At 33.4% G+C, this 27722-nt stretch overlaps 3 protein-coding genes across 5 annotated transcripts in view; 2 read left to right on the top strand and 1 right to left on the bottom strand.

Moving 5' to 3' along the window:
* The first annotated feature begins 436 nt into the window (after positions 1-436).
* On the top strand, positions 437-5789 carry LOC138320022 (uncharacterized). Its single transcript, XM_069263115.1, has 4 exons — positions 437-967; positions 2400-2603; positions 3707-3867; positions 4200-5789. Exons 1-4 carry the CDS (start codon positions 925-927, stop codon positions 5235-5237), a joined length of 1446 nt encoding a protein of 481 aa, XP_069119216.1. The 5' UTR covers positions 437-924; the 3' UTR covers positions 5238-5789.
* Positions 5790-7456: 1667 nt separating this feature from the next.
* On the top strand, positions 7457-13117 carry LOC138318344 (uncharacterized). Of its 3 annotated transcripts, none has more exons than XM_069260628.1 (4): positions 7457-7741; positions 8850-9070; positions 9499-9812; positions 10696-13117. In XM_069260628.1, the coding sequence occupies exons 1-4, from the start codon at positions 7708-7710 to the stop codon at positions 11837-11839; spliced, it is 1713 nt and encodes a 570-aa protein (XP_069116729.1). In that variant the 5' UTR covers positions 7457-7707; the 3' UTR covers positions 11840-13117. The 3 variants fall into 3 exon arrangements, with proteins under 3 accessions (XP_069116729.1, XP_069116727.1, XP_069116728.1); XM_069260626.1 differs by having other exon boundaries at positions 7458-7741; positions 9487-9812; XM_069260627.1 differs by having other exon boundaries at positions 7460-7732; positions 9487-9812.
* A 1269-nt stretch (positions 13118-14386) lies between these two features.
* The window catches only part of LOC138319644 (autophagy-related protein 2 homolog B-like), a 65764-nt gene continuing 52428 nt past the window's right edge, over positions 14387-27722 (bottom strand). The window contains 10 exon segments of the mRNA XM_069262793.1: positions 14387-20485; positions 20777-20923; positions 21813-21967; positions 22334-22455; positions 22815-22897; positions 23220-23292; positions 23611-23800; positions 23839-23983; positions 26923-27024; positions 27346-27513. Coding sequence (XP_069118894.1) covers positions 20252-20485; positions 20777-20923; positions 21813-21967; positions 22334-22455; positions 22815-22897; positions 23220-23292; positions 23611-23800; positions 23839-23983; positions 26923-27024; positions 27346-27513 — 1419 coding nt within the window. The 3' untranslated portion in view covers positions 14387-20251.

Raw genomic sequence — 27722 nt, 5'->3', positions numbered from 1 at the left:
AAAATCAACACCTCCGGACAAAGTGGGACATGTCCAGGGTGTCGGACTCCATAACGTGTTTCCGACCTGCTAAGGACACGGTGACAATGGTCAGTAACCCCCGGGCAGTACAACCCCTTTAACAAAGAGATGACCACTAGTGGACAATAGGAGAACAAAACACATTCGCCTGCTAATCATTTAACTGCTCGTTTCCTTTTAATACGGGGTATTAACTTAACAATAGGCACAATTTACTTACATTGATAATTATAGCCCGTTAACGTATTAAGAAATGTGTCTATTATCCATGCATGACTGGAGTTTTGATTTCATTGGTTGTTTAACCGTACGAACACAATCATGTATATATACCGGGCCATAATCTACTTTGGTCAGAAACAAATCTGAGCTTTAAGGAACTTATCCATAGCCAAGATTCGAGTCTGCTCATTGATAAGACCCGGTGCTATCTGTATTAGAGTCGCTGTTGAGATACTTACCTGTCATCAACACACACCTGGCCTTCAGGTCGACACAATTAATTTGGACATACCTGGTCGCTAATTGAGTGCAAAGTGACCAATATTGGATGATAATATACCCGACAATTGCAGCATAGTTTGTGTTCATTCACTTGACAATAGTGATTGCTTTATTTGTGTTTTTGTGGGAAGGATCGTATAGCGATATCTGCTGAGTTTCCCCATGGGAGGGACCTGAGTCGGGTGCTGTCCGGAGTTATAACAAGGGACAGGTGTAACAAACATTCATCCGAAAGGTGACACGTGAGCACGCGGGTCAATAAATTATTATTACCCGTATTACTGGAGTTGGATGCTTTTCACTTTCATTTTCTCGTGGATCATAAATCTTGCCATACCAAAGACGTGTGTGTAGTTTGCTGTGATTTTTCTCGAACAGTTTGATTACAAATATATCAACATGCTGGAAGTGGACAGTTACCGCAGATCATTCCATCACACAGGTAAGACTTTTGGAAATATAGAAAAAAAATGCAGTTAGAAAAATCAAAACTATTTAATAGTCGTTGTACACTTTAAAAGTTCAATCGATTCCTTGCTTTAACCAAAGTTCGTGCCCCTTGATTGCATTTTGTAACTTTAACTTTGTAAGTAAAATTATATGAAATATGTATTATTCACGACAAAATATACTCAAAGAACACATTTTTCTTGTATGTAAATGTGTTTGAAATCTTCATGTTAAATCAATCATTTGATTCGAAAATGAATCCCTCAGATTCTCTTTTAGAATAATTGTATCTTATTTCAAAACAACATTTCAAAACTCCATAATTTAAATATGGACATGGCGTGAGAAGAAATAAGTTTTCCTATTTTAAGTTATTGAGGTAAAATCATCAAGCGCGGTTTTAACTAAAAATATGACAGAACATATTTATTCATATTTCAACAGGTTCACATAACACTAAACTTGTAAAAACAGATTTTTTTTATCAAATATTCTATATACATACAGTATGTATGTTGTTAATTAATAAACCATGTAGCATGAGTAACTTAAAAAACACTTTAAGTTTTAATGACATTAACTTATTAGCACCATCATAATTATGGGAGTGTTAATATCTTAACCACAACAACTCACTATAAATAACTTTATTGAATAGTATTATGATTTAACATTGGAAGTCAACAACGATTTATAGAATTGAAAACTATTCAAAAAATTCCAAAGGTTTTCATTGGAAGTCTTGCTGGTAACATTCGCCGTATTCGGCATAACGTAATGAGTATGGAATGTGGACCGCAATGTTTACCCGGGGTCGCTACCTCTCGCTTGAAGGAGCTTCCCCATGTACCCGACTCGATAGATCACGTTTTAGCAGATACAGATTAAAACTAGAAGTGAATTAATGTTATCTGACTTTGTAGTAGTGTGTACGACCCTACTCTATCACTGTGACCGTCTGTAACGTCAATCATTTAGCCGACGGACGCTACCCGGGCTCGACCAGACCAACATCCAAGACACGCGTTTGTCTAGGATATATAAATTATTATTTGACTAGTCTAGATTTCATTAGATTTGTTTTAAATCATGTTGATATTAAATTCCCACAAACAAGAAATTCTTGCGTCAACTATCGTTATGTTACACTCTTATTAAAACTATTAATGTTTTATTAGTTTACAATTCCAGAATCTTGTCGAAAATGGCCCAAATTAGCTAGGAAATAGGAAAAAACTAGCTTTGTATAAAGGACGTTCAAAATATTAAGTAACGATTTTGGTCATTAAAATTCCCGTTTAATAGACTATAAAGACCAGGAGAGCCAAAACGCTGATAAATAATTTACAATAGTTTTGGGATAAAGCAACGATATGTTGTATGTCCGATAACCACAATACTATGTATTTTTATTTGTTTTACAGGATATGACCCACGGGTTCCCATCTCAGAGATGCCCGACCTCGGGGGCCTCCATGAGCCCTACCCTTATCACGCCCTCTCTGCCGTCAACAAACCCGAGAAACAGGCCCCTCTGATCCATTGGTCACCTCCCCATGCCACAGCGGTATCCCCAACACCAGAGAATGGCGCCAAGTCGGACGAAGATGTCGATGAGGACGATGACGGTACGTTTTACTTCCACATTCTCTTTGCTGATAAATGATACAAATCAGTAATATTCAAAGCAAATTGCCTTCAAATAGAAATACTCATTTGCGCTTTCATCAGAGTTTTGTTTACGAAGTAATGTCTTATGCTACATCCACCATTATATATTATTAATTTCGAAAGCGTTATCGCCACCATGAGTTGTATTCGAAACAAGATTCTTTGGCAATGAGTAACTGAACTATAATTTGAATCCTAACAATTTATTTTGTACAAATCCTCACCCCTTTACGTATATACAAGACCTGTTGCTCAATTGTGAGTGTACAAATTAGCTGTTTGATGGCAGTGTGTAAGTATATATAGTTAATACTTATCGCCATCCTATAATCCCTAGTCACTCGGGGACACGAGTGTAGTGCTACGTAGTGCTACTGTGGCCCCTACAGGGACAGATAAAGGGCACTAATCACAGTCTACACATGCCCAGCGTGGTATATCTAACATATCAGAATGACAGCCTTTTATCAGGTGCTAAAAGACATGATACAACATCTGTACGATTATAAAAGTAAAAGTGATACCATTTACATTGGCCTGTGACACGAAAACTCGTCTGTATATCTATAGGATAAATTGCAAATTAACGCACGTTCTCCGCACATGTTTAGAGACGTAAACTGAGCGATATTTGCCGTTTAAAATAAAACAAATATTTCTTAATCCACCAAGTAAGCCCTTTATCCAATGAACAGTTTTAATATGATCCCCAAAATGCACTGTGAACTTGTTCGCGTACTAAGCGGTTGCCGAGATACCATTTTAGGGGCGATAATTTCCCACATAAATTGTGGGCTATAAGATAATTATATGTACATAGTTATCATTTCGCTATGAAATCGGGGTTTAACAGTAAAGATTTTCTAATATCGTAGCATCATATCTATTACTATCCTATACTAGCACTGTTGTCAACGTTACCTGCTCAGCAAGGTCAAGGCCGAGTTATAGAGTTATATGAAGGACAGTCGTGTACTTTGAGGTCAAGGTCATATATAGCGGAGTTGAGGTGTTTATGCCAATTCTACCATAGTTAATTTATTATTACCTTTCCTTACAGACTGCCGACCTTTCACCCCACCGCCACCACGTGAACGACTGAGTTACACTCGCTACCAGCTGGAAATGCTGAACGGTATCTACATCCGAGTCCGCTACCCTAACAGTACCCAGAAACTCCTGATCGCCAAAAGGGTCGGCATCACAAGGGAACAAGTTAAGGTAAGCTAATATTCTATAGATTTTTTGCTACATATATAAATAAAACTTCGCCGTGAAGAGTATTCACCCAAAATCTATTTCACCTTGTCACTGAAATTCGTTTTTCTGTTACAGTAAAATTTCCAGAATTTCAACAATTTATCGCATTTTTACCAATATCATATTTCTTTAGCATATGCTCTCTTATTTTCAATAATTTTTTCGGATAGTTCTGATAAAGCGGATGCTTAAAAGATTCTTAAAAATCATTGTCACATAGTAACTCTGACTCTGATAAGTTTAACACGTACATGTACTGTATTATAAGTAACTTTTATTTATTTGATTTACAGATTTGGTTTCAAAACAGACGAAGGAAAGATGTTGTCGGTAAAAAGAAAGATGGATCCGAGTCAGACTGCAGTAAGAGCGATCACAGCGATACCAGAAGTGACAACGGCGACAGTAGGAGTGACCAAGGAGAAAGTAAGGGCGACAATTGCGACAGCGATTCTGGTGTGAGCGAGGAGAACGGAGTCCTTATGGTACCGGACGTGGTGATGAAAAGTGTTATTGCAGAATTACACAAGTTCGAGAAGGAGCCAGTTAAGTCGAAAAAGCTGAAAAAGAAAATGAAAGCTTCTAGAAAGAAAACGAAAAAAGTAGTCAACACTCAGCAGTTTCAGAGCATGTTGTTGGGTAGTGGATATGATATGATCTCACCACCCAACCAAGTCATAGCACCTGCTCCTCCTAAAGTGTCAGGCGCAACCAAGTTCAATCATTCCAAAGACATGTCCGCTTTTAATGCTCCGAAGGAAGGGGTGCGTCCACTTAGTTATATGGAAGGCTACGGCAATCCACTGGCCACCTCACTGCTATCGTCAGTGCCGATGCGGGATCTGCCCGCGGGACACTCCGGTGTAAATGCTTCATTAGGATGTGATATGCCTGTGCTTTCTGACCTTTTGAACTACACTAAGGCTACTGGTGGCGAAACACCAAGTTCTCGTCCGCAGGAACATTTACATCGAGTCAGTGAACCATCCATGATGCATCACCATAGTAATCAAACCTCGCCAAATAGCTGCTATTACCCAAATGTCAGGAATGGCCAACCGTCCATGCCAATGTCCTCTGCAGTGCTCAGTCGTGTGTATCCGTTCCCCTTCATTGCTGAACACCCTATGTTGTACTCGTCGTTACGACACAACATGGAGCCATGTCGTCCCCAGCCTCAGTACCCGGGAGGTCACAACTACAATGAAGACTACTCATTGTTTCAGCCTTACAACATCACTTCACTAGCCAATCCATACTACTCACAGTCGTCACCATGGTCACAACATAACTCCAGTGCCGAAAGCAACGGCCCGTTCCAGCAGTTATGATGATGCTGTGTAACTCATCAAAGACAAATTTTATATTATTGTACTGTGTGCTTGAAAGCAAAAAAGACATTCCGAATATCACATTTTAAGCAAAGGACATTACCAACAATGCTTTATATACTGTTACGTGGCATTTCCACGCGATTTCTAATTGGTCGTCAGGTGTACAATGACATGCGCTGGTTGGCACAATGTTCATGCACGTGCCATTTCGGGAGATTATCAGTGTGATGCTTCTTCATGACGCATTTTATCTCTCTGAATTGTGTCATCTTCAACTATATCTGACAAACCAGTGTATGTGCTCAACTTGTTATTTTCTTTGTCGAGTTCAGTGGTTGTCTTTGTGAACCAAGATGAAGTTTATTATGTGCGTTGACGCTTTTCTTGTTCCTTTGATGGAATAAGGCATTCGAGTTTGGTGCCTTCCGGTAAAACCGGAAATGGACATGTTTAAATTCGAAAACAATCTCAGGTGCTATCTGTTATTCTTGTTTATGTTTACCCCATGTTTGTTTTTAATAAAACTATATATTGATGTATAACAATGAAGATTGTGATGTTTTTGTTGTTTTTGGCATAAAATGAAATATATAAGGCTTAATTCATTACCTGAGCACAGTTTCACGAACGTTCCTCAACTGTTAAGGGATTCCTCAACTAAAACTCCCCATAGAAAAGTAATACAAAAATTAAGGAAAAGATCTTAACTTAAGCCAATAAGGAGCATTGTTTAAAATTTGCGTTGTTTTTCTATGGAGAATATTAAGTTAAGGAATTCTTTAAAGTTAAAGATGTTGCTCAATATCATGAATAAGAGAAAACCGCGATTCTGCATACTTGCATTATGTCAGAATAACAAAGCAATTTTAATATTTCTATCATTATTTAGTATCCATAGCAATTCTTATATTTTCAAAGAGTAAAGATTTTCTCTGCTTGATATAATTTCGCTTTGGAAAATCAATGTGCTATTTGCCAGAAAAGTGATATTTCGCTTAGTAAAAAGTAAAGTAGCGGTAAAACTTACGGGTATTCTAACTATTTATATTATTTTCTGGCACGCAAAGAGGTAAGATAGTTTTAGAAACTGATAAATGATAAAATTACAATTTGTTAACTGTATATTTTAAAATAACGAATTCTTCAAAATGGCGGAAATTGGTGCCATTATCACTTATCTTGATAAGGATGAAATTATACATTGTAGTACATCGTGAGTATTGCTATAGGCTTATATCTGTCAAATAACCAAAATTTCCGTTTGGTGCAAAATAGGCACTATACACAGAGTATTTGATATTTTCGTTACTTCATACTTCGTTTGAAATATGTTTGAACATACAGACTGTCCGATACAGATGTATGCATATTTCACTTTTCAAATTTCAGGACTGCATATACGTCGGATAGTTAAATAAAATGAATGTGCATATTGGATTTAAAACTTTATTAATTGCCAAAAGCTTGTTTGTGAGAAATAGATTCATCATGGCAGCAGTTAACTCCCCTAACATGTTATCTCGGACCCTCTCAATGGAATCATCTGGTTGGGATTTCAATCCCTTATAACATTTAAATAGAATACGAACTAAAACATTGTCAGCGACATTTGTGTTTTGTTTTAGTGCCTAGATGTTTTGGACCCAATGGAACTGTTTCTTGATTTATTGAAAAAAAAACCCGTTCAGTAACGACATCATTTGGACAATTCCCCTTTTCACAATAAATATATATACTATCAGTGTATCTAGTTCCGCAATCTCTTTATTGCTTTCATAATATTTATTAGTTAAATAGGAATTTAAGCAATAACTTTATGCCAATAAAATTGGTCGTAAATAATGTCACATCGGATATGAATATAATAGTAATTACCTTGTCTGACATTGATTTTAATCCCCCACGTCACCGCCCTCTAAAAAAACACCCCACACACACAAAACCCATACATATATACGTATTACACTATTTGCAATTTTGAGATTTCAATTTACAATTTTTGCCCCTTAATTAACTATTTCTCGGCAGTAATATTATTTTCTAAATTAATTTGTTATTCATTTAAATAGTCAAAATCACGTTTTGGGCACGATATGTTGTTTGTATATCTATTTATAAGCATATCTGTGAATGCGGAAAGCTATAATATTGCCAATTTAGCATTATTTCCTAGCATTTAGATAATATAGCGCTCGATATGTTGTTTTATGAATTTGAATTTGTGCGGGCAAAGCAACAATTTACCGGAAATCCCTCACAGGTGAAGATTGCGCATGATCAATTGATGCGCGTGCTGGACGGCAAGACCAAGATGCACCTCCGATGGCAGGTGCCCGTTAAAATTGTGAACTGACCATCCTGTCCATTGCTTTTAGTGTGTTAATATTGTCTATAACAGCATCATGAAGTGGCCTGGTCGCCTCGACAATGTTTGTAAAAAGCTGAAACAGTAGCTGTTACCAAGAAAATGTTTTTAGCTCCGATCCAGCTGTGTAAGTCTGGTTAGTTTGATCATAATTTCTAATGAAAGATGTAAAACAATACATACGTCAACTATACATAATAAACATTTTTGGTGGAAAATCGACTTCATTCGCAGATTTTTGTAGTTATAACCATTTATTTGCAGACTTAATTTTGTAGTTTTAATTATGGCCATAAAACATCAAAGAGTTTTATAGACGGGCCCCGGCTTATACAGTAGCCTATGACCAATTCATATGTATGTTACAGAAAATGTATACAATAATCCAGCTATGACATCAATTACTATCAACTAGCTGACTATACTGCATTGTAACTGTAGAAATTAATTCAATGAAGGACATCGACATAAAATTTATGTCCTTGATTACACACAGAGACTAGTAATATAAAATAGTAATATGAAATTAAACTGTAAATGGTAATATAACGAAAGATTATGATAATTTTCGTCACATATTAAAAAAAAGTTTACATCATTAGAAATTTATGAATTAAAATGGACTGGTTAAAGGCCTAATTTACCTTTGCGAAACAAAAATTTAAAGTTTCTTAAAAACAAAAATAATATACGAAAAGTATATTAATGGCCTAAGAGGTGGTTATAACACCAACCAAATGCCGGATTCCCTGCTTAAACTATGTTAACAGTGAAGATTCATGTTGCTGTTTTGTCGTCTGGCGCAATAATAATCAACCGATGAGCAGTAATTAGGACGACGGCGGGAAACATAAAACGACCCATGTAATGAGAATTAGCATTAGATTTATTAAAATTAAATTGTTTTAGAAATGATGTGATGGTTAGTGTAGTATTAATGGTAAGTTAACTTTTGTGATTATAAAATAATCAATTTCGTTTTACATTCCATTTTAAAAATTAAAAGCCATTTCGGAAAAGTGTAGTGGCCTTTTAAAATCAGACAAATACTGCCATTTTCTTACATTATCTGTCAGAATTTATCCTTTTATTTTCTTTCAGAAGGTGACTTTGCATTTGATGCAATTGTTACTTTAGTGTATTGCAATGTAATGTTAATGTTTGTTCAAAACTTTGATGATGTGACAAATGTTTATGATATTCAATTGGTACATTATATATATAATTATTGTCTATGATTTTAGATGGACTTGGTGTGCCATATCAACCTTTGGCTCCGAAATTGACCGTTTGTTCAGAAACCACAGCAACAGAAAGTGTGCAAAAGCCAAAAAAAATAAGAACAAATTATACACAGACACAAATTGAGGAGTTTGAGAAGGTCTTCATGCAAAACCGATACCCATCACATGAAATGATTGAAAAGCTATCAGAAACACTAAATATTCCTGTTGGTAAGATGAAGGTAAGTTAATTCAGGTTAGTAATTATAATATCCACTGAAAATTAAATTGTCTTCACCCAGCAGTATTAAGATTATAATCTGTCTAAGTAACACCATTTGTTTCTCAACAGGCTAAAAATTACATGAGACGATTGTGTTTAAATCATTTTAGAGTTGTCTTTTTATCCAAGAATCTACGAGACCTAACTTTGAACCTGTAGCTTTCTGAGGTAAAGGGTTTGTTGACCTTCATTAAAGGTCACTTATGTGTAATGTGCTAAAAGTATTTATGTGAATGTACTGACATGAAGAACCTTGGCCTTGATTTGTGCATAGTGACTTCAGAAATCATATTTGTATAATTTTTCAGTGAAATTTTGCCTGTATATACATATATATATATATATATATATATCAATTACTGATATATATTTCAGACATGGTTTCAGAATAAAAGGTCAAGACAGAGAAAAGCCAAAAAGAACAATATCTGCTCCGAAACAGACACTGGATTATCATCTGACTGTCAGGGCCAGGGGTCCACAGTGGTCAGTGAATGGGACAGTGAGGAAGGGTTAGGGACCCAACAACAGACACCAGTACACCAGTCAGACAGTGGTAGAGGGATACACCCATGGTCAACTGCTCCCCCCACCCACACGCCCACCACCAATCAGGCCTGTATGAACTATGGTAGTCAGACAGTGTATTCTATCCTGTACCACCGTCCATTGATGACACCCAGAGTTCTTAAATCACCTTGGTAAGTTCTACAATAACTTTCAAAATCATTTGTCAGACTTCCAGCATGGTAAAAAGTGTTTTTTTATAGGATCAGAATTTACTAATAGTGATACTAAATATTACTATTTATTAATTGTGTATTAAAAGTCTGTCATGCTGAAGGATAGAAGCAATCCCAATGTGCATGAGGACTTTTTCCAAGTCTTGTAAGGGAAATGCCTGGCTGGTCATAGAATGTTGATTTAATCTTAGACCTTTGATAATCTTGGCTCTTTTGATACAGAGATCATAGGGAGAACCTATTTCACCACTAGAGTTATCTACTCTTGTGTAAAAATGTTGATGGTATCATTATTAGTCTGTGTGACTAGTGTGTATAGTTTCCTTACAAGTTTTAAGTTGATGCTTCCTGAAATAAAATGTGGTAATGATCTCTTTACACTATAACAGATGATCATATACATTTTCATTGCAGCCCTATGTAACATTATGAAGCGCAGTTGGCATTCATCAGTCCATGAACTGCCATCCGGTTATTATGAAGTCATTATTATTGGGATGTTATAATTGTCGTGCCAGCGAATACGTAAGATGACTGTTCAAATGGCTGTTCCATCTTTGACGATAATGAATTCTTTATTCATTATAGATACAAAATCTCTTGAGATTTCATCATAAGATTGTTATCAAATGTAAATTTAAGTATTTAACGTTTTTCAGTTGGCTTTCATAACCAATATGCATGCCAAAATTGCCAACTGGACAGAGGCAAGTTCAACATGAAAGCATGCTTCATGGATTTTGCTTCTGTCTAGTTGGCTTCCATATTGGCTATCAATGCCATTTAAAATATGTTCAATGCTTAACTCTATTACAGATTGTTGGTTTTCATATTTTTAAAGGCCTCCAGCAGACGACGTCTTTCCACAACCACCAAGTCGAGATAGTAGTTTTGGAAGTCAGCAGGCTGTAGAGCAACATGAAAATGTGCAAATGGCGAGACCTGCTCCTCCAGGTTACACCTCCAAACAAGCTACAAATCAACCATACATGCATCAATATGGTACAGCCTGGCCTTACAACCAGGGAAGTATGTGGTCGCCATCTTACAACCAGGGCAATATCAACACATCCAGACCCTTGTCATGGTCACAAACAGGTGGATATGATAGCTATAAGGATGCTTATGTTAACATCAACTCATATTCGAAAGACAGAAATACACAAATCCCTGGGGATAACGCAATGTTTACAGTTTTCGTGGACAAAAACAGAATTCCAGCATTATCTGATGATAACTTTAACCCCATGTATGATTTTCTTTTCAATGGTGGACAGATACAGTTTTCTTCATATCACATGCAGCTAAACACAAATGCTACACAACGCCAGCAAAACTATGGCAGTTTGGATAACAATTTCAATCCACACGTATTCATGTCACAATATCATAACGGGAACTCTGCATTTGCATCCCAGCCTCAGTATAATGACACTATGGAACAGCAGTATAGGGTGCCTACAACCTATTGCAACCAGACTGCTCCGCCAACAGAACCCTACAGGAACACTTCCAGCATTCAGTCATGGCAGTGCACCCAAGGTAGGAACGTGAGGTTCTGGAACACTTGTCATTGCATGCCTGGCACACAACCGCACCATGTAGACATTCTGCGGAATTCAATAGATGAGAACCCTGCTGCAACATTCATAAATGAAATGGCAGACTGCCATTCCATGTTGAATCCTGGATATAGACATTACATCAGACCTGAAACTGAAGGAGAAACAAACATGGTTCAAACGCCCACCGATTACATACTAGGTAATATAGCTAGATCAGGTGATAATGACATTGGGTCCTTGTCATCCTCCCAGGACGCTGACACTGATTCCCTGGAGTCATTTGAAAGTGGCCATTCCATTGAACAGATTGATATGACAGCAAGTATATTCTCCGAGCTCGGCCCTTATAGCCCCCTCTCTCCAGAAAGTTTCCGTGGGGACACTCCACACCCTGACCTTTGGTCCATGGATTGGAAATAGGGAAAACACTTTTACAATGGTGTTCTCATATATGAATACTATTACAAACAAGGTGCAGGTACATAAAACTTGCTGTTTCAATAGATTCATACAAGATGAATGGATGGTTTTTGGCTGTATGGACTTTTTCTGTATTGTTTCTGACCATCAAAGTCATATTTTATGTAAGTTAGGTACACTTCCTGTGTATTTTTTATTAAGAATAACAAGGAATGACAAACTTGTCTCAGGATTGAACTATTTTATCAGTTTTTAACACTTATGTATTTGAAAAAAAATCAGAATGAAACAATTTTCTTTGTTACTGCTTTCATCATATGATACGAATTTGAGAGAATTCAAGAGTATTTTAGCTTTAATATAAACTTTTTCTCTTGCATATTATAGATGTCATAAGAATAAGTTGGGTAGACCTGTTTTTTGTGGTTTTGTTACATTATTAGAGTAACATTTTGATATATAGCTGATACCATTCTGATACTTAGTGATTTAAAGTTTCAAATAAGAAATGGGTTTTTCCTCCAGGGTCATTAGTCTCGGTCTTTGGTGTTATGATTTAGGTATGAGGTACTGATTGCGCAGACAACAAAAGTAAAACAAATTATTTTATATGTATTTTTTGGTTAATTAGGCATATATTCACACAATAAAAATGATTATTATTGTCCGAATGATAAATATTGTTTATGCTCTGTCAGCAGTGGAGCATCTTTAAGTATGTAGCATACAGCCAATATGAAGCTTCTAAAACAAGCCTCATAATTAGTGGAAAAATTACATTGATATGTAAATTCACTGTATGAGATAGAATTATTCTATTTGGCCAAAAAAGAGAGAAAAGAATTATTCTGTATAAGCCCCATTGGAGTATTAATTTGGTGTGTTCTGCATGTTTTGTACAGCATTAAATTTTGATATTCATTGATTATTTTTCTTCCGAAACAAACATTTTTGACAAAAACTTCATACTCTTATTTCCTTTAAAAGCAAATACTGTAATGTATATTTATGTATTAAATGGTTTTCTTTTTTAACTTACTGTTATAGTACGTAGCTGAAATAAAACTATTGAAATTGATTGGTACATATTTTACCAGTGTTTGTGAACAAAAGCAAAGGTGCTGATTGTATTGTTTTGTTATGTTTTTTTTTTGTTAAAATGTTTGATACTACTTAAGTATAATGTGATTACAAGTGATTTGTTATAGTATACATATTGTTAATCAATCCAGAATTATCTTTAGAATCTTCTTTTTGCATTAAATTTTCACAAATTTATCAATATTTTGTGTTTTATCTCTTTTAAGGGTTTTAAAGGCCCACTACCTTTCCGAAACGGCTTTTAATTTTTAAAATGGGAATGTAAAACAAGATCGATATTTTTGTAGAGTCTTAAAAATTATTAACGTACCGTTAATACTACATTTATCATTACCTTCTGAACGATTTGATTGAATAAATGAAATGTTTATTTCCATAACACGGGTCGTATTATGTTTCCCGCCGTCGTCCTAAATACCGCACGGTAGTTGACTATCACTGCGCCAGACGGCAAAACAGCGAATTGACTCTCCACTGTTTTCATATGTTCCGCAGGAAATCTTGCATATGTTTGGTGTCATAACCTTATTTTAGGTCATCGGTATGCATTTTCTGATGTTATTAATGTTTTTTAAGAAACCTTTATATTTTGCTTCGGAAAGGTAATGGGCCTTTAAATGACATATTGCACACAAATTTTGTTAACCAAAGTCGAATTTGTGAACCTTTATCAAAAGAGGTTATTTTGAGGTCATCTGACCACTGAGCGACCAACTCCGAGGTCAAATCACAGGATCATTCACTAACCATGGGAAAATCTCTTGATTATTTACCAATGAAGGTCAAATATCTTAGTCATATACCAAACAAGGTCAAATCTCTGGAGTATTGACTAACCAAGGGGAAATTTCTTGATTATTTACCAATAAAGGTTAATTAAGTCATGTACCAAACAAGGTCAAATTTCAGGAGTCTAAGGAACAAAGGTCAAATGCTTTATTTTTTTACATAAATTAACCACATGAAAATTTGAATCACATGAAAATAAAGGGGTTTACAGTAGGACAGAAGATACCCTCTTGTATCCAGATAAATTGTCAATTTTGTGAAATGCAATTTTGGTCAAATAGAGTAGCAGAATATTTGTTTTATCCATAAATAATAACCTTAGGTAAATAAAGTGTTTGTATCTGCTACTGTATACCAACTTTCTTTCACAGCTACTAAATTTTGCGATTTCAGTTTCAAATGAGGATATTAATTTTCGCAGTTTGAATACAAATGTACCTGTATAATAATATCTTTCTATATAAACAAAATATATGATAATTCGCAAAGATAACCTGTTGCAAAACCTTAACAGCATAATTAAGTCTTGACTGGAAATTGTACGTGACAGTAAGTTGGTTTACAGTATCTAAAGGAATGCCAAACAAACGGCTTCAGGACCCAGTAGTGACGTGTAGAGTCCAGTGTCCCCCATAACAATACAACAGGAACACAAAGTTTGTTATAAAAGGTTTTATTCTGTTGTTAACAGAATCTTGACATCAGACCATTAACAATATGCCTGTGCACGTATCTAATACAAGCATACACACGGTGTAGTGCAGCTAGCCACATAGCACCAGTTAACATGTGCAAAATGAAAGACAATAGATTAAAACACTAACTACATTTGGTAAATATGGTCATTTGGACATAAAAGGCATAAATCATGTAAATGTATTATCTCCACTTAGCTTATATACTACCAGCAATCCTTACACAGCCAGTGCTCAATAAGCATGCAATACTTCAATTATAGTGTCGTCGGTATGAGTGGAGATATTCTCAAATAAACTCCTTCCTCTCTGACCATGTTTATTTCCTCAAAAAACCTAAACATAAATAAGCCTCCCTCTCCCTTGGACAGAAGAATGAAAGTTAGAGGAGAAACGCATTGAATAATAAGGCGGTGGAACATTACTTTATTTAAATGAAAGTGACCCTTACACTTATCTGTCAGTTCACGGTAGGTACCATGCACAAAGGGAGGTAACTTAAAATTCTACTACAAACACTAAATATTTATAACATGCATGTATATCTGAGGTGATAGGGGTGGTCCCTGATGGTTCAATATTTCAGATAAATTAAATAAACCAATCTAGGTAAAAAATGATGGAAAGGTATGTTCAGATATCAAAGCATATGCTTCACCATATTTTCTCTATTGGTCACACAGGTTTGTAATGGTCAGACATAATACACATATAAAATAGCAAAAGTGTTTCGGGGTATAGTGATCAGTCCCTGACAACATACACATTCTGAACACACCAGTAAATTGTAAAAGGCAAAAACAAAAAAAACCAATGATATGCTTTAGCAGTCTACAGTATGTCTTTGGAGCACTTGCCCAGATTTCCCGAAACAAACTTACCCGGTAAGGGGCTTATGTTCGCAAATCATATTTATTGTTTTGAAATTGTAATTCACCTGACAGGCTGTGATATGTAATAGCCTAATTTTGATAAGTTTTATGACATATCAATCTTCACGAATTTGGATGAATCTGTGAATTAGTAAGATCTCTGCAAATATTAGTAACTATACAGTATAATTAGAATTAACTTATACAGAAACACATTGTGTATGTACAGTTAGGGTAAATATCATACTAACTGACTCAATAAGCACTCCATCCCTATAAGCACCCTTTTCAGGTTCAATTTCACTTACATTGGCTTAAACACAGAGACTATGAAATCTGTATAGGTTTCTCTATTTGATTTCTTTTGGAAACTGAAAACGGCTTACTCTTTTAAATAATTTTGTGAAAAGTTAGCCCTTTGAAGTGCCCCTTCATTTTTGTCAATTTTTAAAGCTTATTGGGTCGAATATGGTATATTCAAAAACATTAAAATTCTAACTTGACCATTAATTCTCCTTTCAAGGAAGTAAAAATTTGTTTATAATCAACTAGTATTTGGTTTCACTAAGATGTGAACCATCTGGCCTCTATTTAATTATTTCCACTTACATGAACAGAGACTTAAGTAAATTGTAGACGAGTTTAAAGTATTATATAGATGAATGAGTTCTTAAGCACATTGCATTCATCGTAACAGGGGCAATAATAAGTTAGAAATGTGCAATTTTAATAATGCTATGAGCTACACTCAAGATTTCAACATAAATATACAAAATCCTGTTAATGTAGTCCAAAATCTTACTATTAATAAGACTTGATTAGTGAAATGAGAAAAAATGAGACATTTTTGATAAATATAAAGGTACTTATTTTAGCGGTAGTTTTATTTTAGTATTTTTTGCTCTGTCTTTGAAGTGCTTATTAAAGTTCAGCGCTAAATTGTGTAAAAAGATATTGCCGATATTAAATTACCGAATCACGCTAATTTATGTTCACGCCAATAAATCATAATTTACATTTGTTGGCCTAAAATAAGCAAGTTTACAGTACAATACATGTACATTATTGTATTATGCTTTAGAAATAAATTGGATGTGAAAATATGTTGAACAGTAGTGCAATATTATGGATTTGAAAACAAAATTATTTTATAATAAAACAATAAGGAATTATTTTTTTATAGTGAGATTTCTCATTAATTATGACCACATGTATAATATTACGAGTCTTTCTGTGAATTTAATACTATTTAACAAATCAGAATCACAAATGATACCTCTAAATCTATATAGTGAAAGATCGGAGACAAAGAAACAATCAAAATAACAGAGGCCATTTGACAACTATCTGAAGATTCTGAAAATAGTGTTTATAGTAACGTGTGCTAAATTGCATTATGATAGGTTTATATAGCCTATTAAGTCATGACATTGTTTAGGGTGCGTCAAAAGTACAGAAATACAAACGGAGATGACAATTTGGAGACTCCCCAAAGAAAACATAATACATATATCTATGTTGGGTTATTTGGGATTTTTATACCAATTAAACATGACCATTTTAACACTTCAGGAAATGAAGATTCAAAGATGAAGTCATTATCTACAAGGTAGTCTAATCTATCAGAGTTGTTTCCCTTCATTTCACCGAGGTCGGAGCCTAACTCAATTTGCCCTCTTCTACTTCCAGAATATAACTTTCGTTCACTCGATTGTAGCTCTTCTTCTTCTGGAAGAGAAGAGCGCAAATCGAGTCAAGCTAAGTGCGCCATCAGTATGAAGGGAAGTAACTCTTGATAATTCATAATGCAACAAATTTTCATGCTATATGCTTTGACATTCTTAAGAATTTCTGAAGCAATCACAAATGGGTACACTTCCTACATATTGGAAGCACTCTGTACGGTTACGTAAATAGGTACACACTTCAATCATAAATACTGTACATATAGTATTCACATTCAATGTACATAGTATGATGATTTCTACACATATTATTGCAACAAAGTTTACCTACAATATACATATGTAAGTATGAAATAACAGATAACTTATACATATTGCTTACATATTTACAACATTCAATCTGTATCACAGACTACAAAGAAACATACAAACATCTTATATATAAGTACACCACAAGTTTCATATCAGGTTTCCTATGTAGCTCGTCAATATGTTCAATTTTTTACTGTAACCAAATTTCATTTGTATGAGATACAAATTTTCAAGTAATTTTGTGAGAAAGCTCAAATGTGAATTAAAAAATTTCATGAATAATAGAATAACATGAAAAATATTTTACAAAATGCAAGTATAATTTTCAGGTCTTTATCACAAATTAATGTATTTGAGAATATATGGTGAAATTAAAGATGTGAAAAATAGTACACTCAAAACTAAAGTGGTTGATAGTACATAACAGGAAATGTGGCATCTAGGCCAACCTAAAATGGGACAATTCACATACCACATGATACCCGATAACGTTTGAGTGGGACTAGTATCTGTAGTGGTGAAGGAACGTAACTTTTTGTAATCTTACCAGTAAAATGATGGTAGCGTGGGATATCATCTTTTAACGTCATTCCATCTTCAACAGAAACAATAATCTTGACAAACTATTACATATATATTATTATTATATCCATTATATCAGGTATCGTGTGGTATATGAATAGTCCCATGCTAGAAGGTGTTGCATGCATATTAATTAAAATTGATAACTTAAAAGTATTTGTATGTCAGTGTTTCTGTGATTTTTCAAATGGTGATTAGAGTCGATAGGAAACATCCCAGCCATTATGTATGATCACTTATAACCACTTAGTTATGGTCATTAGTTCTAATAAACTCTTGGTGTTAATCAGCTTATAACAACAATACCAGAACTAGTGACACTAGGGCCGTTTTCGATTATACAGTTTGACTGGTTAGACCTAGTTGTTCGTTTATTAATTAAAGACGGACCTGGTGATTTTATATTGTTTTCATGCGAGCCTTGACAAAGCCCTCGCAGGCCCGTAGAAAAAACTGCAGGTCCGTCAGGTTTTATACTTGAAATAATGACTTTTTCGAACTGATTGTTCCGAATAAACGAAAACGGCCCAGTTCCCAATCAGGCAGACTCAATCCTCAAAACATTACATGAACTCTCCGTACCTATACAAATAACAGTTTTTTTTTCCAATGCTTTGTTCGTTACAAGTACAAGTTTGACAAATGTTTACACTCAATATAAACCAGAACCAGCATATATCTGACACATGATAAAAATCATATATCAGATAACACTTAAGTCTTTATATAGGTTAACCCAAACAAAACAAGAGATACTTATCTCTCTCAGTCATCTACAGCGTACAATTACATGTAGTTAGAACAACTTATATGCTATATCCCAGTAAAATGGTCATGGTATCATGCAAAGAATCAATATAATTCTTTAAACCTCGTTTTTCAGTTTTCCACCTAACACATAAACCCTCCTTTTCATAATAAAGACCAGTACAATATCCATTTGACCTAAGGTTAATTCTACACTACAGCATAAGCTCACCTGCTCCTCAGATTTATTCACACAGCATCAAATACCATTAGTCCTAAAATGTTGATGCTTCCTCCTGTACAACTACAAACACCTATATACAGACGTAGATCAGTAATGCTCTGGGGTTATAGGGACTAAATATAGAAATAATGCAGATGGAATCCAGGCGCCTGCCAATGATGATAAGCAAAAAGTCATCACATCACTGGCCCATTCAGCCCATGTCGTACAGCAATATGTCATAAATATATTGAATGGCATACGTGTAATAACACTATAATATTGTGATGTCACATGTAATCATGACATCATAATCAACATAATAATGTTTGCCTTTCAATGTGAAAGACATAATATATGACGACGCCTGATTGTATAAGTAGACAGAAAAGTCTCATCCAAAACAGATTTAACATGTATTACATGAAGAAAAAAGTTTTGTCTAGATAGATAGAACCTAGCTGACATTCACGGCTACGTAATATGTAATTTATTAAAGACGCATAGATTATCAAAGTATTGAACTAATTTCACATAGCAATCCTATATGTTAGATCCTGTATATATCTAGATTCCTACTGATAACACATTTCATGGGAAGAAATACTGAATATCACTTGGAGAATGAAAGCCCTTTATAGTAACTATATTACACACTTTTACATACCCAATCCTCTTGAACATTCCTTAACTACCGTGTAAAAGTATAAGTATAGCTTTAGATGACTTAGTGGTTTGTTATGCTGAGTTATCTGCTCTGAACAGGAAGTAGAAGGAGTGGGAAAATTGGGATGTTTTTACTCTGATTTAAGAAGTAAGTTTGAGAAAAGAAAACTATCTTATATAGAGTAAGAAAAGAAATTCCTAGTGCGACTGTATGGAAATCTCTAACTACTCATATTGTTCAACTGATCTTGTTGTTCACTTTCAACTCTAGGATTCACGCCTAAGAACTCAATTAGTGAAATCTATAATAAAACTTACATGGTACCTAGAATTATCAGAATTAGGAAAGTTGTTTTGAATAGATTTAACACACTGTGGAAAAAAGATTAACAACAAATGTTGAACATATTTTGAGATTTTGCTGAGTAGTTTATCAGGAACATTCCACCATCACTACTTCACCGTCTGAATTCATAACACAAGTTTTACATTAACATCATTCAATTATGAAAAAACACACAAATAATTTACACTCTCAAAATTCTGCAGTATCTATAAAACAAACAACCATTCCTCTATCTGTTTGTTCTCTCTGTAACTATGCAGGCAGCATTCCTCATAGCATACAACTGGCATTATGGCGGTACAAAAGTCCTCGCGGTACAAAAATTGGCTAAGTATACAATGTTAGTCATCACAGTTGTAACATTGTCTGTTACATGGTAGAGTTTATCGAGGCGTTAACTGATAACCTCTGACTTCCACTTTTCCTCATCCTCTTTACGAGCGTCTGGCTTGATTTGATTCCTCATCCCACCTAATACGTTTGATGTGGCTTCAGAGGCGATGATGAGAGGGGAGATAACTGTTGGTGGAATCTGACGAATCACACCTCCCATAGCTCCTGTCACTCCCTTCTGTTCATGTTCCTTGGAGGCCATTATCACAATATTCTGAGCTGTGTCGGAGAAACCCTAGAGATACAAGAAATTTATGTTCAATAATTTTCACGTCAGGATAGGAAAATCGACCTAAATACCAGTCTAGAATTAACTATCAAAGTTTCATATAAATATGTTAGAATTCCATACACCTAGCATTCTAATTTTGTCTTTAACTTTTACTCACATATATCTGTTTAAAAGTATTTCTGCGCTTCCACTTCCAAAAATAAAATATAGAGAGACTGTTTTGTTTATAGGTACAGTACTAGTAATGAAGACAGTAAAAATTTTCTATTGACTTTATGTTCTATGAGCACCCACCTCCTTTAACACAATATAAGCATTGGTCATTCCTTCTCTGAGGTCAGCGGGCTGACCAGAGCGTCCATATTTCTTTCTTCTCCTCAGGCCCTTTGTACGTACACTTGGCCCAGGGGATACCATATCAAAAGTCACCTCAGCTACATACTGTATAGAGCAATAGAGAAGGAATTGTATCATTTGATACTATCAGCATATTGTTAAGTACCGATGGAGAAGGATACTGACATCTTTATAATCGCATGATTTATCATGCAACAGAAACATATCTAACCGTATATTCAAAGTCAATTTAAAATATGTCAATTGAAGATGAAAGTGTACATTATATGTAATCATTTTAATCATATAATTATATTAATCTCTCAGAATTCATGACACAAAAATCCCAGAGGGATCTTGGCGCCCACCAAAGAATGATCTATGTCTGACAATAGAAAGAGGGATCTTTTCCCTGCTTTTCAAACTTTTACTACATACTATATATGAAACTTGAGAAAGATACTTTCAGTACTTTCTGAGATATGTAGCAGTAACAAACTTCAATGATCAAAATCCAAGATGGCTATACCTGTCGATCATCTTGCTGACCGATAAGTCCGAAAATGCACTAGACCCCTTCAGGAACCTGCACATGAAATTTGAGAAAAATCCCTTCAGTACTTTCTGAGAAATAGCGGTAACAAACTTTAACTATCAAAATCCAAGATGGCAGTCATTCAGCCATCTTGTTGACCGATCTGTCCCAAAATGCAATATGCACAACTAGGGTCCTAGGGGAACACACATATAAAATTTGAGAAAGATTCCTTCAGTACTTTGTGAGAAATAGCGGTAACAAACTTTAACTATCAATATCCAAGATGGCCGCCAGTCAGCAATCTTGTTGACCGATCGCTCCCAAAATGCAATATGCACAACTAGGGTCCTAGGGGAAATTTGAGAAAGATCCCTTCAGTACTTTCTGAACTTTTAACTATCACATATGAAATTTGAGGGGAAAGAAAGATCCCTTCAGTACCTGAGATGACCTTACCTGTACAGACTGAACGACTCTGTTGGTCAGTTCCAGTACAGCCATAGCTGTAGAGGTTGTAAATGAGCTGGCTCCACGCTGGATACCACGGACAATACGCCCATCTTTCCTGTACTGTTCTACAGGCAGCCAGAACAGATCCTTCATACCCTGGGCTGCATCAGACACGAAAAGTATATTGAAACTACACAAAATGGACTTTTTAGTAAGAAAATGTTTTTAAATGTATTCAATTTGACAAAAGTACACAAAATAGATTTTGCGGAATGTTACCAATTTTGTTGAACGTAAATGAAATGGACTTTATAGAATGTTATTGATTTTGTTAAAAGTACACAAAATAGACTTTATACGGTATGAAATATTCATATCCAATGATTTTACCATTGTTATAGGAGACTAGCCCCTATCTCCTTATGAAACCTGCACTGGATGCAGAAGGACGGAGAGGACTGGATGAGATAAGATAGACATGGGTAGAACTATAACACTATGACAAAAGTGATACAGGGAAAGCATACCAAGCTGGACAAAGGAGTGCATAGGTCCAACACCACCAAGTATACTGGGGAGCTGGTTCTTTCTGATGTCTGTCAACCACTCATTGGCTGTGTACTGGAGCAGACGGTCGAAGCCTAGCAACCTGAATTAATATATCAACCAATCATTAAACATACTTTATATCATTACGAATTTCATTGTGTATAAATTATAATTGGTTTTACAATTGCTTAGGAGTCACACCAAAAGATTTACAATTTCGGAAATAATATTCAAATGATAGCATTAAAGAATTCATATTTAAAAAACAACCATATTTCACCCATAGGCCATTATAAAATTATGATCAGTTTCATTAAGACCATTAAGAAATTTACAATATGGACATACTATTACTATATATGATATACTTATTGGGAAGAAGAATTTTAAACAGTCTTATCTCACTGTAATCATCCACAAAATTCAGAGTTATATACATATGAGTATAGGTAACCTTACCCATGCTGGTAATTAATTCCTTTCAATTTTAACTCAGAACAATTAAGCTGGGCCAGCCCTGCTAACAGTCCTGTAAGGGTACCCTGAGCCAGAAACAATAAGATTCTATTATAAATCTTTCCACATTATACTGATCAGAGCTAAACAAGATTATTAATGCAATATCTATCAAATAATCAATTCTATCTACCCTAAAATATCTTTATTCCCATTGTATTGATTCCAAATTCAATAGCAAAGATTATTTAGACAGTAAGTTTACTTTTATCTTTAAATAATTTATATTTGTTCTACTTTAATTGTTAATTTGTCAATAAAACTTACATTTATTGAAATATTAACAATATTGTTTCAAATAAATTTACATTTCTAAACTTTAAATCAAAATTGATTATATAAACTTACATGTTCTCGATCAACTCTCTTCTTTCCTGTATAATCTAATCTAATTGGCACATCAGGTGAAAATATGAAAGACCTGAAACACAGTTAAAGATTGCTGTCTGTCTCTGCTGATCTTGTTTTTAAATTCAAATCTTAAAATTTTTGCTTTAGAAAACAGAATCATGCTACTTAAGTAGATGTTGGGCAATGCAATTCAATACCATATGAATCCAATTTTAATTAAAATAAATCACCGATTGGCTAATCTTTCAACTGGTAAAAAGAGCCTCAAAGCTTGAAAATAATAAAGGTTGCAGAAGAAAATGTAGATATTTTCTACTATGCAATTATACATAAATTACAGGATATTTGGTTTCAATATAACCTGTAAATAAGCACTAATATATCTTACTTGAAGAATACTGGCTGATAAGGTGTCTCCTCTACAACCCGTGTCGGTGTGTTTTCATTTCCTGGAGCAGGGTCATCATCAGTTATCTCCCCTCCCAGACGCTCTTCCTGTAGCTCATCAAACCTCATCAATAGTTCCTGTGGATCAGTGTCCTCCTCCACAACCTCTGGCTGACCGACGACCATGACAGGTGGTGGAGGAGATCTGGCTGACCGACGACCATGACAGGTGGAGGAGGAGAGGGAGCATTAGCCCCCGAGGCCGATCTTGACCTTGGTTTGACATCAGATTCTGGTGGGGAGGGATTTGGGTTAGAGTGACCTCCCCCTCCGGACACCTCTGTGAAAAAAGTTTTCAGGAAGGCAAGGGAATCCTGGAAAGGAAAATTAAGAATACCTCATTAAATATTCTATTCAACAATCATGATAATTTATTTATATTAATAAATGGACATCAATGTCATTTAATTATACATCAACAATCATGATAATTTATTTATATTAATAAATGGACATCAATGTCATTTAATTATACATCAACAATCATGATAATTTATTTATATTAATAAATGGACATCAATGTCATTTAATTATACATCAACAATCATGATAAATTTATTTATATTAATAAATGGACATCAATGTCATTTAATTATACATCAACAATCATGATAAACATCAATGTCATTTAATTATACATCACAATCTAATAATGGACATCAATGGACATCATGTCATTTAATTATACATCAACAATCATGATAATTTATTTATATTAATAAATGGACATCAATGTCATTTAATTATACATCAACAATCATGATAATTTATTTATATTAATAAATGGACATCAATGTCATTTAATTATACATCAACAATCATGATAATTTATTTATATTAATAAATGGACATCAATGTCATTTAATTATACATCAACAATCATGATAATTATTTATATTAATAAATGGACATCAATGTCATTTAATTATACATCAACAATCATGATAATTTATTTTATATTAATAAATGGACATCAATGTCATTTAATTATACATCAACAATCATGATAATTTATTTATATTAATAAATGGACATCAATGTCATTTAATTATACATCAACAATCATGATAATTTATTTATATTAATAAATGGACATCAATGTCATTTAATTATACATCAACAATCATGATAACTTATTTATATTAATAAATGGACATCAATGTCATTTATTTATACATCAACAATCATGATAATTTTTATATTAATAAAATGGACATCAATGTCATTTAATTATACATCAACAATCATGATAATTTATTTATATTAATAAATGGACATCAATGTCATTTAATTATACATCAACAATCATGATAATTTATTTATATTAATAAATGGACATCAATGTCATTTAATTATACATCAACAATCATGATAATTATTTATATTATAAATGGACATCAATGTCATTTAATTATACATCAACAATCATGATAATTTATTTATATTAATAAATGGACATCAATGTCATTTAATTATACATCAACAATCATGATAATTTATTTATATTAATAAATGGACATCAATGTCATTTAATTATACATCAACAATCATGATAATTTATTTATATTAATAAATGGACATCAATGTCATTTAATTATACATCAACAATCATGATAATTTATTTATATTAATAAATGGACATCAATGTCATTTAATTATACATCAACAATCATGATAATTTATTTATATTAATAAATGGACATCAATGTCATTTAATTATACATCAACAATCATGATAACTTATTTATATTAATAAATGGACATCAATGTCATTTAATTATACATCAACAATCATGATAATTTATTTATATTAATAAATGGACATCAATGTCATTTAATTATACATCAACAATCATGATAATTTATATTAATAAATGGACATCAATGTCATTTAATTATACATCAACAATCATGATAATTTATTTATATTAATAAATGGACATCAATGTCATTTAATTATACATCAACAATCATGATAACTTATTTATATTAATAAATGGATAATATCATATAATTATAATAAATGGACAAATGTCATTTAATTATACATCAACAATCATGATAACTTATTTATATTTAATAAATGGACATCAATGTCATTTAATTATACATCAACAATCATGATAATTTTATTTATATTAATAAATGGACATCAATGTCATTTAATTATACATCAACAATCATGATAACTTTATTTATATTAATAAATGGACATCAATGTCATTTAATTATACATCAACAATCATGATAACTTATTTATATTAATAAATGGACATCAATGTCATTTAATTATACATCAACATCATGATAATTTATTTATATTAATAAATGGACATCAATGTCATTTAATTATACATCAACAATCATGATAATTTATTTATATTAATAAATGGACATCAATGTCATTTAATTATACATCAACAATCATGATAATTTATTTATATTAATAAATGGACATCAATGTCATTTAATTATACATCAACAATCATGATAACTTATTTATATTAATAAATGGACATCAATGTCATTTAATTATACATCAACAATCATGATAATTTATTTATATTAATAAATGGACATCAATGTCATTTAATTATACATCAACAATCATGATAATTTATTTATATTAATAAATGGACATCAATGTCATTTAATTATGCATCAACAATCATGATAATTTATTTATATATTAATAAATGGACATCAATGTCATTTAATTATGCATCAACAATCATGATAATTTATTTATATTAATAAATGGACATCAATGTCATTTAATTATACATCAACAATCATGATAACTTATTTATATTAATAAATGGACATCAATGTCATTTAATTATACATCAACAATCATGATAACTTATTTATATTAATAAATGGACATCAATGTCATTTAATTATACATCAACAATCATGATAATTTATTTATATTAATAAATGGACATCAATGTCATTTAATTATACATCAACAATCATGATAACTTATTTATATTAATAAATGGACATCAATGTCATTTAATTATACATCAACAATCATGATAACTTATTTATATTAATAAATGGACATCAATGTCATTTAATTAGACATTTTTACTCCTGTTTAACATACCTTGAATTATTCAATGTTTCTTGAAAGTTTTAATAGTGAATCACTTACACTACAAAACCAGAAAATAAAGTCATTTTCTGAAATTCAGACAATTAGTATAAAACATCTCAACAGAATATGTATGCCATAAGGATAGTTTACCTGATCCACATTGAGTCGGAGTGGTTGAACAGAGATTCTGAGAGCACACTCTTCCGCCCTCACAGAGGGATCTGGGCGTGTGTGTATGGCTTTCACTAGGAGCTGCAATGAAGGATAGACAATTATATTGATGAGATTAGCTAAAGCTATCATTCAAACATGAGTAATTACAGAACAGAAATATCAAATTTTACCTTTAAATTGAGCGTTATCATAAAAATACGTTATCATACACTTAAAATAGAAAACATTACCCACTTTTTTTTCATTTTAGCATGTACTTACACTTGTAGAAACATTTTATAAATATCAAAACCATTGAAAAGGAAAAATTTTGACAAAATATGTATACGTCTCAAAGCAAATAACTTACAATAACCAAAGTTTGTAATATCAAATTTTTTCCAGATTAAGAAATCCTACCATATTTGCATTAGACTGCCTTGGCATGGTCTCCGATGAGTAGCGATACAGAAACTTGTTGATATTTGAGCTGGAGAGTCGGTCACGTAGTTCTAGGTCATTAATGAGGAGGATTTGTCTAGAGGCCTGCTCTGTGTTACTGGGGTACTTCTCATACTGCATCTGGACCTATATAGGATTAATCCACTAGTGTCTTACTCAAAATAAGGAAATCTACTATTTATTTTGATCCAAATTCCAAAGAATTTCTTGTTATAATCATAGAAATTATTATGAACATTACCAAATTCATTATGTTGTCAATATTTGTATCTCTGACCTGTAGCTTACATTGACTTTGACATTACTACTGATCTCAACTCTAAGCTAAGACATAT

This window comes from Argopecten irradians, chromosome 3 (assembly GCF_041381155.1).
Source record: "Argopecten irradians isolate NY chromosome 3, Ai_NY, whole genome shotgun sequence".
In the NCBI taxonomy this organism is placed as follows: Eukaryota; Metazoa; Mollusca; class Bivalvia; order Pectinida; family Pectinidae; genus Argopecten; species Argopecten irradians.
Note: the sequence above shows the minus strand (reverse complement) of the source record. Positions and strands in the feature narration are given on the sequence as shown.

Excerpts from the sequence above, each read along its gene's own strand:
- LOC138318344 (XM_069260626.1), top strand. The coding sequence starts at position 7,708 with ATGTTTTTAGCTCCGATCCAGCTGTGTAAGTCTG. Across the intron at positions 7,742-8,849 it reads GATCCAGCTGTGTAAGTCTG|ATGGACTTGGTGTGCCATAT; the intron begins GTTAGTTTGATC and ends CTATGATTTTAG. Across the intron at positions 9,813-10,695 it reads AGAGTTCTTAAATCACCTTG|GCCTCCAGCAGACGACGTCT; the intron begins GTAAGTTCTACA and ends ATATTTTTAAAG.
- LOC138320022 (XM_069263115.1), top strand. The coding sequence starts at position 925 with ATGCTGGAAGTGGACAGTTACCGCAGATCATTCCATCACACAG. Across the intron at positions 2,604-3,706 it reads TGTCGATGAGGACGATGACG|ACTGCCGACCTTTCACCCCA; the intron begins GTACGTTTTACT and ends CTTTCCTTACAG. Across the intron at positions 3,868-4,199 it reads TCACAAGGGAACAAGTTAAG|ATTTGGTTTCAAAACAGACG; the intron begins GTAAGCTAATAT and ends TTTGATTTACAG.